The following is a 14,800-nucleotide window of genomic DNA, read 5'->3' on the forward strand; positions in this document are numbered from 1 at the left end:
CTGTTGTGTTTGTAAAATGTACTAACTCCCAAAATAGCAGCATAGGAAGTGGCAAAAACTTGCACAGAAGTAAATCCATCTAATAGGGAGTCTGTCAGGTCCAAAATGTCTCCCAAGCCAATAATAGTGCCATGGAGGGATCTTTACTAGGAGCAGAAACATAATGTGGTCACAATAATCATATTTTTATGGAACTGTAAATTGGCCTGCAAGTGCACTGGGGGCGGGGCCTGGCTTGGGTGATTTGCCTATAGAGGCTGAAATTGGCCAGCACAGCTAAAGGGGAGACACGGCACCAATCGCAGCAGAGTTGGAGAATTTATAACTGTAGTCACATTGGGCCCCGCCCCCAATGCACTTGGAGTCAGACTTGCATATCCATAAAAAGATAATTGTCTGTGTATTCCTTCGTTGTTTTCTGTCCAAAAAGCTATGTTCCTGCGTCTATTAAAGGTCTCTTTGTGGCACTACTATTGATTTTGGAGGAATTTTGGTAATGAAAGATCCGTTTGTAAGAATGCCAGGTCCAAAATGTATCCCAAGTCAATAATTGTGCCTTTAGTAGGAGCAGAAACGTATCTTTGTGACCACAAACCGAGCAAGTAGTGCAGAGATAATCATCTTTATATGGATATGCAAATTGACCTGCAAGTGCACTGGGGGCAGGGCCTGACTTGGGAGATTTGCCTACAGACAGAGGCTGAAAATGTTGATCATAGCTAAAGGGGAGTCATGGCACTGATTATAGCACAGAGCTGGAGCATTTGCAGTTGTCTGTAGGCAAATCAGGCCCCGCCCCCAGTGCACTTGCAGGCTTATTTACATAAAAAGATGATTATCTCTGCTTTCAGTATCTATGATACAGAAAAAGGATGAAAATGTGAATCACAGCTAAAGGGCAGAGACATTGGGCACTGAATCCAGTGAAGAGCTGGATCATTTGCAACTGACTACAGGCAAATGAGGCCCACCCTCAGTACACGTGTTGGCTGATTTGCATAACCGTAAAAAGATAATTATCACAGTATTGTTCTATTGGTTAGTGGCCGTAAAGATATGATTTTAATTTGATTAAAGTGAGTCTACCACCATCCAAATCTCTCCTGAGCCACCTATATACTGTTGTGTGGCTGGTTAGTAATGTTATAGTGCACACACCTTTTTTATGTCATAGGCAGATGTTCGGTACACTCAGGGCACGGCTACACCTGCTTAAGCACCCCTTTTCTTTTGTGGTTGCCACTTAGTTCCCCCTTTACAACAGAAAGACTGACATGTCCCATGGATAGTAATCTGCAGTCATCACAAATGTACATGGAGCCCCTGCAGGTGTGGCCTCAAGTGCATATATGGAATAGAAGTTTAATTTCTGCAGCGAGTTTGGCTCCTGGCATCTTCTGCATTTGTTTACAGGTGTAGATTCCTGCTGTCTTACCTAAAGCATCATGGTATTTGTAGGCAGACTTGCATTATCTTCCTCTCACTACCTCCCCCTCCCTCTCACACCTTCTCCCTGTCTCTCTAGCTATCCCACCCACTACTAGCCCTTCCCAATTAACTCAGCAGATCCCATTAAGCCCGGCCCCCGGGCCATATCCGGCCCTCTGACTGATTCAGTCCGGCCCGCACAGCTTTGACAAGGGAGGCATGTCTAGGGGGCTTGTCGTAGTGCCGGCAGGAAGATGGAGATGTGGTGTGTGTCATAAGGTGCTGAGAGATGTAAGGTGAGATGCAGGGGGGAGAGTGTGTTTATATGTGTCTGTCTGTGTGTGATATGTGCCTGTCTGTGTGTCTATATGTGGGCAGAGATGGCAGATGGAGGGGGGGACATGAAACTGGGGGAGAGATGGAGGGGGAGACATGAAATGGGGAAAATAAAGGAGGATATGAAACTGAGGGAGAAATGGAGGGGGGGGACATGAAACTGGGGGTAGATGAAGAGGGCACTTAAACTGGGGGGACATTAAACTGGGGACAACAGGAGGGGGCATTAAATCGTGGAGGTAGCTGGAGGTGGACCTGTCTGCCTCTAGTTGCCCCCAGTTTAATGTCACCCTCCAGCTACCCCTACGGTTTAATGTCTCTTTCCAGCTTCCCGATTTTAATGTCCCCCCTCCGCTCCAGCTGTCACTTTATTGCCCCCCTCCAACTACCCCCCACTGTTTAATGTCCCCCTCCAGCTGCTCCAGTTTTGTGTCCCCTCTAGTTTCCACCAGTTTATACTGGGGCACCAGTGGGGCAGTTGGAAGGGAACATTATAATGTGGGGGCATATAATGTACGGGTGACTGTAGGAGGATTATACTGTGTGGGGGCACATGGAAAGATGATTGGAAATGGGCGGAGTCAATGTACAAGTGGGTGGAGCTAAATTTGCCATGGCACGGCCCTCTAGCATAGTTTCAATTTCTTATGCGGCCCCATGGGAAAATTAATTGCCCACCCCTGCATTATACTTACCTACTTACTTCCTCCTGCGAGACGGCCCCTCCTTCTTTTCTGACTCTTTCAGTGCGCAATAGTCGCAGCACTGCTCTGTAGCCGGCAATCTACCACTACTGCACAAATGTGGGAAGCTACTGTTCTCACGCCTGTGCCATAGATGTGGAATGTCAGCTGCAGAGGGCAGAACAGTGCCAGGACAATTGTACGCGCTAGCGCTCCCAGACAAGAGGGAGGAGCTATTCTATAGGCGGAAGACTGAAAGTAAGACATGTATGTATGATGGGGAGGGGATAATTAGTGACAAACATCTCCGGATAACCAGAGAATGCCCCTGGGGCGGTCATATGACCAGGGATATGTGTAAATCTACATTTTGTGATAAATTATGTGATTTAGAAAGTAGGAGGGGGGAGGGTGTTTAGAATAGTGTAGAAATTAAATTTTATCTCGGACAACCCCTTTAACTGGCCCCAAATCTCTTTTTAAAGGGATTTGGGGATATATTTTGGATCTGACAGACTCTATTAACACATTTGTTTACAGGGTTTGAAAAGATCTGGATCCCAAGCTCTAATGCATATGAACCAGATTCATAATGATCCCCCACAGTGCCCCTTTAGTGATAGCACCCCAAAAAGTAATAATGGTCTCTCACAGTGCCCCTTTTAGTGATAGGAACCCCAAAAGTAATAATGCTCCCCCACGGTAACCCTTTACTGATAGCAGCCCCAGTAGCAATAATGCTCCACCAGAGTGCTCTTTCAGGCTAAGGAAAACTTTGCATCATTTCTGTAAGAAACCATGCAGAAAAAAGCAATGAGTTTCTTCCATGGTCTCTTTTGCAGCGATTCCCTACATGGGGCCTTAGCCTAATGTGTACCAGCACTGTCCAGGCAGAGGTTGGCATGATCTACCTGGAACTCTGCATGTTAGTTCCTAGACAGCTTATGACAAGTGCTGCCTAGTACATGGATTTTGTATCCGGTACGTATAAATCTATGGTTTGGGTGGACATTTCTGCATTAATAAACCTAATACAGTATTTGGTGCCACAAGGGTGACATGGTTACATAGTAACTATGTCGCCCTTGTTGCACCAAACAGCTCCAACAGCCTATATGGGGAAAAAAAGGATTAACAGAGGAAATCAGAGCAAGGACATTATTAATATGGACATGTAAGGTGCAACATGTTCTCACCCCACAAGGACCTAAGCTTTTCAGCAACTAGTTACCTCCATCCCTGCTATTGACTGATGGAACTGCCCGTCCGTCATAGCATGGAGAACAATGGGGACTCCCTTGTTGCACCAACAGGCTCATTTGTATATCAGGGGGGGGGGGGGGGAAGCTAATATTTCAACAATGGAACCACTGATTGGGAATCAGGAAATAAAATGTGAACCTGCGCTTATAGTTCAGTAAGGAAAGACTCACATTAAATGTCTGTCAGAGAAAGGTTCCAACCTAGGCGAGAATCCTATTGTAACATCTATAGAAAGTGTAGTTTAATATATTGCATTTGGACTGAGCGAAGGTAGAAACATATTTGCATGTTACATTTGAGCTGTGTATAACTGCAGAGGGTGAATTCTGTCTTTCTGTAGTATGTGCTCCAAAACACATGACAATGAGGTCAACCAGACTGCAACCACAAGGCCAAGCATTTATCACAGGATGATGTTGTGGTTACATAGGAAGTAAGTGTCCCTCAGATATGCTGTTCATTAGCAATGGATGTGTTCTACATAGAGCTTGGTCACAGCCAACAAAAAGTTACAAAGCATGCTTTAGGCTGAGGCTGGACGGGAATTTTTTTGTTGCAGATTTTGCTGCTGTTTTTTTTTAGACAAAGCCTTGAGTGGATTGAGCAGAACCGAGAAGTCTAAGAACTTTTTCTTTGTTTCCCATTCCTATGGAAACCAATCTTGGTGAAAAATACAGGCTTTTCTTCAATAATCTTGGGATAAGGCCCCACATAGACACGTCACATTATTTTCTGCCCCGCTTTTCTATGAGTTTTTGTAGCATTTTTAACTTCATCCATGCATGAACTTTTTTGTCATTTTCTGACATATTTCTGCCTGTCTAATAATAGTTTCAGTTTCTTAAAACAAAAAAAATAATTTTGGCCTGCATGGCGGTGAGAAAGTAGATAAATGTATCAATTGTACCTAATAGGTGCAAAACCACTGTACCCCGACCCTGGCATAATGATTTTTTTTAAAAAAAAGCAGACTATACGTACATTGTGTCAAAAAAAAAGTTGCAATATCACAGGATTTGCAACAAATGATAAGAGCTGGGAAAATTACATCAGTTTGTAAAAATCAGCTTTCAGTTTGTGCCAAAGTCCTCAAAGATTTGTGATAATTTGTGCCATCTAATTGAAGTTCAATGAAGTTTAGAGGCATTTGATGAATTTCCTCTTATATTTATTCCTGTGTATGAACATCATTCAAAACAAAACTGCCAGACGATATTTTCTGCCTCCTAATCACTTCAATGGGAGTTATCAGGTGAAATCTGCCTAAGACCGGGGCCCTACATGACATAAGAGCCGCAGAAAAAAAGGCATGATTGAATGCCATGGGTGGCACACAGATGTCATCCATGTGCCGGCCTTGCTTCCTCGGCCCTATTCATTTAGTTCATAGGAGCTGCAGAAGCAAAACCTGACAGAAATAGGACCTCTCCTGAAATTTGCGGCCTGGACTGTGATCCGTGTAATACGCGGTCAAGACGTGGGTCAATATAAATTAATGTGTCAGGGGAAAATCCGGACAGTACACTGAAATAGCACACAGACATCTGCAAGGAGCCTAAGGCTAAAGCCCCACGTGGCAGAAACGCATCTTTTTTTGTTGCAGATTTTGTTGGAGGGTTTTTTGAGCCAAAGCCAGGAGTGGATTGAGTAGAGGGTAACATTATAAGAACTTCCTATATATTTCCGATTCCTTTTGTAGCCATTCTCAAAAGAACCACAGCAAAATCTGCAACCAAAAAACCTGCGTTTCCGCAACGTGGGGCCTCAGCCTTAGGCCAGGGCCCCACAGACTGGAAACGCCGCAATTTGCCTGCAGCGGAGATGCTGCGGGAAAAATCGCGGCATTGTACAGTGCAGGCAATTTGGATGGGATTCATGCGATTCCCATCCCCACTTTGCAGTAAAGATCGCAGCGCGGACACGCTGTGATTTGCAAAGCCGTTGCGGCTTTGCAAATCGCAGCATGTCAATTATATCTATGGAAACGCTGGCAGCTTTCCCATAGATATCATGTTAAGAGAAAGTCCGCAGAGGAAAACTCAGTGAACTTTCTCTTAAAAGCGCTGCGGAAAGAATCGCAATGCATTCACGCAGTGTTTCTTCCCGCAGCGCTTTAAGTGCTGCGGATACGGCCCGTGGGGCCTTAGCCTTAAAGGATTTTCCAGGACTAAGATACTGATGTCCTAGCTTTAGGTTAGGTCATCAATATTAGTTTGGTGGGGTCCGATGTCCTTACTGACCAGTTTGAAGAGACCACAATATTCAGATGAGTGCTGAGGTCGCACTACTTCCCATGCATAGCGCTGTACATGGTATAGTGACTGAACTTGGTATTGAAGTTCATCGCTATTCACTTCAATAAAACACAACTGCGGACAAGCCGTGTGTCCAGTGAATGTGCTGTTATATGGCTTTTTGCTTTGAACAGCTGATCTGTGGCCGCCTGCCAACCTGATATTGATGACCTATCGTCAGGACGGGTTATCGATATTTTAGCTCTAGAAAATCCCTTTAAGCATAGTTTGAGTGACGTTGCAATTTACTCTACAACCCAGCTGAACTCTGACGGACTGATCACCTTGCAACAGGGTTGTAAAATGTTGCTTTGTGTTATTGGCTCATAGCTGACTGTATTGTCATTCTATGTTGCAGGATACAGTTGTCTGATGCCCTCATTCTCCAGATTGACTTCTCTGTTGTAGTCAGTACATAGATGACATAGGAATCCTTCATGTCTCCTCAGATACTGGGCATTCCTTTTTCTTTCTTTCATGTCTCTTACCATGATTTATACTATGCAGTGAGCCTTGATCTTGATCCTCCGCATACTATATCATCACTGGTGCCTTCCATCATCTTCAGGCTGTCCATAGTCAGTTCAGAAGCCCAGCAGATTTGCATACATTTGTCTAAGGCTGTCTCTTCGTTCAGTAATCTCTCTTTGAGGTTAGAATCTCTGATGAGGAGGTCTCAGAGGTCTTCAAATCCATAGGTTACTGTCAGTCTCAGCTCTGTCACACTTTACCCTCCTGATTCCTTAAAGGGACTCTACCATTGGCAAAAGTAATTTTTAACTAAATGTAAAGCCCCTTCACACGACAGTAATTTGTTGGTCTGAAACTTTATGCAATTGTGGATTTGCTGAGCATTAAGGATAAATGTTAAAGGTTTTGTGTTGCAGTTTGGGCACTCAGTCTCTAAAAGGTCTGCCATCACTGGGATAGGGCATCAATAAGTAATTGGTGGGTTCTGACACCCACGACCCTCACCACATAAATGCTACAACCCTGTGCCAAAGGCATGCAGCAGCAGCAGCACAGTCTTATTCAAGTGTATGGGGCTGAGCTTCAAGCATAGCCCCTACACAATGTATTGTGTTTTGCTTATTGCTATAGGAGAGCACCTTGTGGCTCACCTGTACACTGCAGCCTTTTCAATCAGCTGATCTGTGCCAGTCATGGGTGTGAGAGCCCCACTAATCACATGGTGATGACCTATCCCAAGGACAAGTCCTGGGAAATCCCTTTAAGTAATAAAACTGCTTTCTTTTACACCTCACCACTGGGGACCATCATGGGAGCCATACTCATACAGTTCACTTTTCATTTTGTACAGTCCCTGCCTCACATAGTCTTAGTTTATGTTATACCTGTCATTTTCCAGATGCTTTGGAACAGTCTTTGACGACATTTTATTGTAAGGTTAGCTGCTGTTGCAATAAGGAAGGTCAAATATCACAGATTTACCAGCAAGTAGTGAGGCCCCCAGAGGCCCCATGGCATATACTATTCGTGCGGGCAGTGCGTGGCCGGGGGGTCTCCATGCGGACTGTGACTGTAACCGGACGGAATACATATGCTAATGTGAACCAGGGGTCAGACATATTATAGTAACATACACACAGCAGAGATGTCACTTAAGGATAATTTCCACCTTTGGCAAGATTTACTTCGGCTCATAAATATATTTGTGGTATAGAGTGACATATTTTGGGTTTTGTTGACGAGGACCTTTCACCTCCTGGAGCACATGCAGTGTAATATATCGCTAGAAAGTCGACAGTGCGCTGAATTCAGCGCACTATCAGCTTTCACGTTCTGTGCCCCCGGTGAAGAGCCATCAGTGTTGGTACTGTAGCTCAGTCAGGATCTCCCTTCCTCACAGTAGTGTCTATTGCGCTGTACTGTGAGAGCGGTGAGGAATGCCCCCCCCAGTCTATAGACGAGTACTATCAGGAGTAGGGGAGGGAGGCGTTCCTCAGTGCTCTCACAGTACAGTGCAATAGACGCTACTGTGAGGAAAGGTGTTCCTGACTGACTGTCATAAACACCCTTCTGACAGTGAAGAGCTACGGTACCGGCACCGATAGTTCTTCATCAGGTGCACAGAACGTGGCTTCCTAGCGGTGTATTGCACCGCATGTGCCCCAGGAAGTGAAAGGTCCTCTTTAAAGGCATATTCTACTTATTTAACTATTTCCTGATATCTGCAGTGGATGGCACTGTCAGGAAGTACTTTTTGTAACTTGCCTTGCAGCATTGCAATGGAAACCTCAGGACCTGAGGACAGACCATCTATAATATACAGGAGACACTGCTGCAATGGCTCGCCATGTTACTCCTATGGGTGCAGAGGACTGTAGCCTTCACTGATGACATTGCTGATAGCAGGGCAGTAAAGTCTCTTATAGCTGTATGCACCAAGTATTGCTGTTTGGTACCTTTTTTTTTTATAAAGTGACCACCCCTTTAATGTTTGCACAACCTCCTTCCATAAGTCCAGCATTTGCTGTGTTTTTAGCTTGTCTAAGGGTCACAGACTAGTCATATCATCAACAGGCTACAGAGGAAATTAATATCCACTATGGTTATTTTTGTGAGAGTAAAGCTTAGAAGATTGTTGGCTGAACCCTCCAATTTCAGTGGGACCAGCTAAACCATCTAATGTGTGGGAGTCTCCTGACTCTCCCCCACTGCACATGTTTGGGAAGATAAGGATTGGATTTAAACTGCCCATAGATAAGCCACTGCGCCTAGCTTCCTCTGCTGTCCCATTCCGTATACATGCACTGCTTTGCCAAGCATGTAGTGTATTAGGTATAGCTGTCCTAGGTGTATGGCCAGCTCTAGGTAGTTTGCAATACTGAGGCCCAATAGAACAAAGATTTATTTATTTATTTTTTTTTAAAAAAAGCAATGGAAACACAGCAGGAAAAAAACCACCACTGCTGCTTTTGCCCTGCGTTTTGCATTTTTGCTGCTTTACATATAAGTCTATGGGAAGTCTATAGGTCAGTGATCAGAGTGGCTCCAACACCTAGGACCCCAAAGATCAGTTGTAAAGGGGCTGTGGCACTGTCAAATTCTGTTTGCTGCATAGTGAGCGTGCATTGTAATGACAGCCCCGCCCCATAAAACAGAACCAGATGGTTACTACATTACATGGATGCTATAAACCAAATGGCATACAGTATAAACAGCAAAGCAGTCCTTCACACAGCTGATCTGCAGGGTCCTGGATGTTGGACCCACACTTATTTCTTACAGTAGGTTTACACTACCATTATTCAAGGTCTGTGGCTCATATCCACCACATGGAGCCCATGTGCATTCACTCCAATGTAAAAAAAAAAAAAAAAAAGTGTCACAGCTTTCTTCTGTCATGTTTTTTACTTTCTGATAGAAGGAAATGTCCTGCATGCGGCACTTTTTCTTCTTTTACAAAAGTAAACAAACTTGATGGAAAAAGTGTTAGAGATGTTTTTTACATTATACTCAATGGGAACAGACACGGATGGAGGGGGCTCTGTCTTTCTCCATTACTCTGCCGCAGTTAAAGGGGTTGTCCCATCACAAGGATCCTAGCTATACTGCTTGTTAATGTGAATGTAAGACTTTTCCTAAATACATTGCTTCAGCAAAACTGCTTTGTTTGTCCACTATCTTACTTTATTCATTTTTTTTGACACATACCTTGACTTATCTGGTCATAAGTCAAGTGATGTATCTGCTGCTCTGAGGGGAGAGGGAGGAGGGGCTAAGTGCACGGGAGCGAGCCTGGAGGGGGGGGGGGTTTACACTTTGGGGGGAGGGAAGGGGCCACCAATACAGACCCGGCATCCGCTGTAATAGAGAGGCGGATGCCGGGGAGGGTAGACGCCGGCACAGGTGAAGCCAGCAGCGGCAGGAGCGATGCTGCTATTCCGGGGGGGGGACGACGACGACGAGACGAGCGGAATAGCAGCATCGCTCCTGCCGCTGCTTGCTTCACCTGTGCCGGCGTCTACACTCCCCGGCATTCGCCTCTCTATTACAGCTGATGCCGGGTCTGTATTACATTGTGAAGGCTGTACGTCCGATGCCTAGTGCATCGGCAGCGCACACACAGGGCCAGCGGCATAGAAGCGACGACTTCTCGCCGCTGGCTTTGCATATTTAACCCCGCCCACCAATGAGGCAACAAAGCCGGAAGACAGAAGAATTTACTGCAGCGAAGACTAGTGAGTATGCGACGTGGGACAACCCCTTTAATGTCTGTTGCTGTCACCCTACAATGGTAGTATAAACAGTCTTATTGATAACCCTTATTGGATAGCTCTCCAGTAAAAAGAGCTGGACAATGCCTGTAACATGCTGGGTTTTCTGCAGCGTTTTTCCTCCAGTATGCAGATTAGTTTTATTAAATTCTCATTTGCTTCAATAGACTGATAAAACACAGCATTTTATTTCTACTACATGGGGCCTTAGCTTAAAGCTTATCATCTTCATGATATACGGTGCTTAAACCAGTGTTACTTTCCCCTGGAGTTCAGATGGTTTTCTGATGTTGCACTATAGGAATATAGAGATACATTAGTGGGCATAGGCTTCTATGGGTGTTTTCCTACAGCTGACTTTGTATAGAGTTGTAATACGTTTATGTGCATGAGCCCTTACTGTGTCACCTTTTGTACATTTGCAGTTGGATTTTGTATGCACTTGTATTTTATAACAATGTTAGAACGAGTAGGGGCCCCAAATCTCCACCTATCAATGCTAAAAGGGTAAATCAGGGACAAGCAGGGAGGATGAACTTCATGTTTCCGTAGTTGCCTGCATCTTGACACAACATAATTCCCTTGTATATATCGCTTTGCAATCCTCTTGGTATCAGATGCCAAGACATGTCACATGGGTTTCCTGTGCAGCCTCATTTTGCCCCACCCCCAGCTGAAATACTTATTTATACACAACTCAAACAGGGTGGACAGAAAGTTGCTGAAAAAGATAGAAACTAATGATCAGACCAAATACTAAGCACAGCAATGCTGTCAGTGCTTTGTATATAAACCAGAGGGGCACTTTACTGGGTTATAGCCCCCCCCCTTCACTTATATTTAGGTGGACCAGGCATTGCCTCGTTCTGAGAAGCACTGGAGATATTTTCTCCAAAACAAAGCAGAAGCAAGTCACGTGATGCGCTTCCCTCCCTGTTTTGGGTTATTTCATGTTTATGCCCCCACCCCTTTGTTCAGCAGAGCTGGATCAAGCATTGGATTTGACGGTGTAACAAATATAACACATATATAAAGCCTCATTATAGAATAATCTAATGATATTAGTAATTACAATACATTCAGCGTCACTATTTAAAGCTCCATTTATTTCCATTCAGGGCAGAAAAACCTAATTACAGGAAACTGGATGGAAACTCCATTCACAGCTCCTAAACTGAAAGCCTGTGCTGCAGGGAGCTGAGCAAAGTGCGTGAGAATGTATGTGGAAAGCTACGGCCCCTCCACTTTGCAGCACTAGAACGCCTCTGTGCACAGCAACGTTCAGGAAGTGCAGAATCTGCTGAAAACCAAACGGGGGTGGAGGTGAAGACATAAGAGGCGTCCTGGCCTGCCTGCTGCTGCTAGCACACTCTCTGCTTAGCCGTCACATTCTGCAGCAGCCATATTCCACTTTTTGGAAATGAAAACCTCAAACAATACTGCACAGGACGGCTCCTTATGGCACGTGCTTGGAGCTGTAACAGTGTGCATGGTGACTGTTGGTACTGGTGTATTAGACACAGTTAGTACAGATCTAGGTTACAGTCACTATGCGGAGAAGCCTGTTCCAGGACTTCCTGGTTTTCTCGCCATGCCTTGTAACTCACTCATTAACCTCGGATATATCTTGCTGGGTATATACTGGCTGGCCCAAGACGTTAAAGGCCTGAAGGGATGTTATCTGAAGAACGTCTTTTCCTGGATGGCAGTCATATATGGCCCGGTGCAGTGGGCTAGGATATGGTCTCAAGCACAATGGGCCGCCATTCTAGATCAATGGTTTACATTGCCTATTTTTGCTTGGGCGATTATCTGGTGCAACTCTATACTGGATAACTGGGACAGTCAACACTTCATTGCAGTCGAGTTCTTCTCACTGACCAGTTATTTCCTGAGTAAGATCCACCCGCAAGGATTTGAGCTAGCTCTGGCCATACATATCCTATGGGTGTTCACATCCGGACTGAGACTGCAAAGAAAGTATGGAGACGCGACCACTAGGATGTACTTGGTTCTTGCTTCGATATCATGTCTTGGATTTGTTAATCTAAAACTTCTCGATCACTGGTTGGCGCAGTATTCCTTCTTTCAGAGATTTACTGGACATTTCTGGTCAAAAATATGCGACATCTTGCAGTTTCATTATGCTTTCTGCTTCTTAGTGCACCTTGACCGCTACAAGTCAGCCAAGATGAAGAAATGAGAATATGAGTCCAGTCTCATTGCACACAAAACCAGTGACTCTCAGTGAACTGAATTAGCCCTGGCGTACTTGGCACCGGGATAATATAATCTGGGGTGGAAGAGATCTTTGTAATGCGTTACATCAGTAATTTTGTAAAAATCTTAAAATAAAATAAGTATTTGTGCATGTAACCTTAGAAAGGTCTTTACATTGCTCACATCCATGACCGATCTGAAAAGCAAGGCACTCGCAGCTCATACTGTATATGGCTACTACACAGGTTCTTTAATGGAAGATGTATACCATATCAGGGCTGTGCTGGTGGACGGGTTGAAAAAGAATGAATCCTTTGCACCCAACCTTTGGCTGTATCATAGATACACATTAGAAGATCTTGTCAGTGATGACTAGGATACTCGACCTCCACAACAAGCAGATAAAGCTTCCTATACATGTTAGGTTAATATCACCAATGTCTTCCTGTCCTATGACTCTTGCTGGTGAGTATATAGTCCAAGTCAAAGGCAGAAATTGTGTTCCAAATAAAGCTTCTGCCATTGTCCATGGGGTGGGATAGTCATACTAGAGGGAGCCCATCTTTGTGTTGTTGAATACTGGCATTAGTCCATATTCACGTTGATAAAGTGTTGTGCCTTTACACACAACATACACAAAAGTGACTACGTGGTGGATACTGGCTATATTTTTTAAGCCCTATAGGTCCTGGCTATGAAGCACCCTCTACATTTTGGGTGTTTTTTGTAACACTGTCCTATGACAGGTATATGGCCAGTCATTTCATTTACTGGGAAAAGTTGCAGCCAATAGTATCTAGAATAGGCTCTCCCCTACACCCCCGATTAGGATAACCCATATGTGCTCCTTCAATTTCATGAACTGTATTTAAGCCCGTAGGTCGATAACTGGTCTTAGTTTATTAATTGTTTTCTTCATAGCTAAGAAATATTGAAAAGAAAGTAAAGTTTTCAAACTGTGAGTCAAAGAGTTAGGCCTTATTTACAGGACCATGCTGTTTATGGTAGATCTGATGGCTGTGAAAAATAGATGTACATGTCTGTTTCTGACAGCAATCTGCATCAGTTCCATTTATCAGTTCTCCTAAAATGGATCCAATGACTTCGAATGGGTTGTTTGGTTGTTACAACAGACAAAGATAGAGAATATCAGTTTCATTGACAGCCGAGATGAATGGACCCTAAAACAAAACAGAAAAACAAAAAACAGACATGTGAAAAGACACATTGAAACCAACGGGGCAAATTTATTAAGGCTTGCGTATTGTAAACGGCTTGACAGGTACAGAGATCTCTGAAAAGGCTGCGACCACTTTTCTTCAACCAAATCTCATTTGGACCTCCTGGCGCCAGGTAGGAACTATTTTAGATTTCCATTGTAATTCACACCAGAAATTCATGTAAATAATACCTTATTTCTTTTAGGTTATTGTGATTTTTCGTTTTTTATCTATTAGCAATGAGGAACTATAAAAAGGCTGGTCACACACACACACAAGACTTCAGCTGGCTGTGATGTGTCCATCCGATCTGTGATGAGATTGTTCATACAGATGACCCCAACAATAACAACTAAATTACCCAATCAGGGGGCAGTTTATCAAAAGAAAAACACACAAACACAACATGCAGTGAAGTCTGCGCAAGTATGTCAAGGATTGGCAAAAAGAGGCCAGTAATGCCAAACAGATCATTTTGGCTGACAGCCAGATGAAAATATCCAGTATGACCAAGAGACCAAAGTCTGGATGAATTCCACCTGATCGTCACCAGACGTAAATGTGTATGGCCATCCTTACATTCAGATGTGGCAGACTAAGGGTGCATTCACACTGAGTAAACGCTAGCTTATTCTATCTTATTCGTTTACTCAGTGTGAATGCACCCTTATTCTGAACGTGTTTTACGTTCAGAATAAGGGTGCATTCACACTGAGTAAATGCTAGCTTATTCTGAACGTAAAACACGTTCAGAATAAGCAGCGTCTAAAGCAGCTCCATTCATTTCTATGGGAGCGGGGATACGAGCGCTCCCCATAGAAATGAATGGGCTGCTTCTTTCACTCCGTGCAGTCCCATTGAAGTGAATGGGAAGTGCCGGCGTGTACGCTCCGGCATGAGCAGAGCTTGCCGTATACGCCGGCACTCCCCATTCACTTCAATGGGACTGCACGGAGTGAAAGAAGCAGCCCATTCATTTCTATGGGGAGCGCTCGTATCCCCGCTCCCATAGAAATGAATGGAGCTGCTTTAGACGCCGCTTATTCTGAACGTGTTTTACGTTCAGAATAAGCTAGCGTTTACTCAGTGTGAATGCACCCTAAATGTCCACAATA

The 14,800-nt window shown here is 44.2% G+C and overlaps 1 protein-coding gene across 1 annotated transcript; it reads left to right on the forward strand.

The window, feature by feature from the left end:
- The first annotated feature begins 11,346 nt into the window (after nt 1-11,346).
- On the forward strand, nt 11,347-12,525 carry TMEM187 (transmembrane protein 187). Its single transcript, XM_075260824.1, has one exon. The coding sequence runs from the start codon at nt 11,666-11,668 to the stop codon at nt 12,446-12,448; it is 783 nt and encodes a 260-aa protein (XP_075116925.1). The 5' UTR covers nt 11,347-11,665; the 3' UTR covers nt 12,449-12,525.
- Nucleotides 12,526-14,800: the final 2,275 nt, after the last annotated feature.

Source organism: Leptodactylus fuscus, chromosome 11 (assembly GCF_031893055.1).
Source record: "Leptodactylus fuscus isolate aLepFus1 chromosome 11, aLepFus1.hap2, whole genome shotgun sequence".
Lineage (NCBI taxonomy): Eukaryota > Metazoa > Chordata > Amphibia > Anura > Leptodactylidae > Leptodactylus > Leptodactylus fuscus.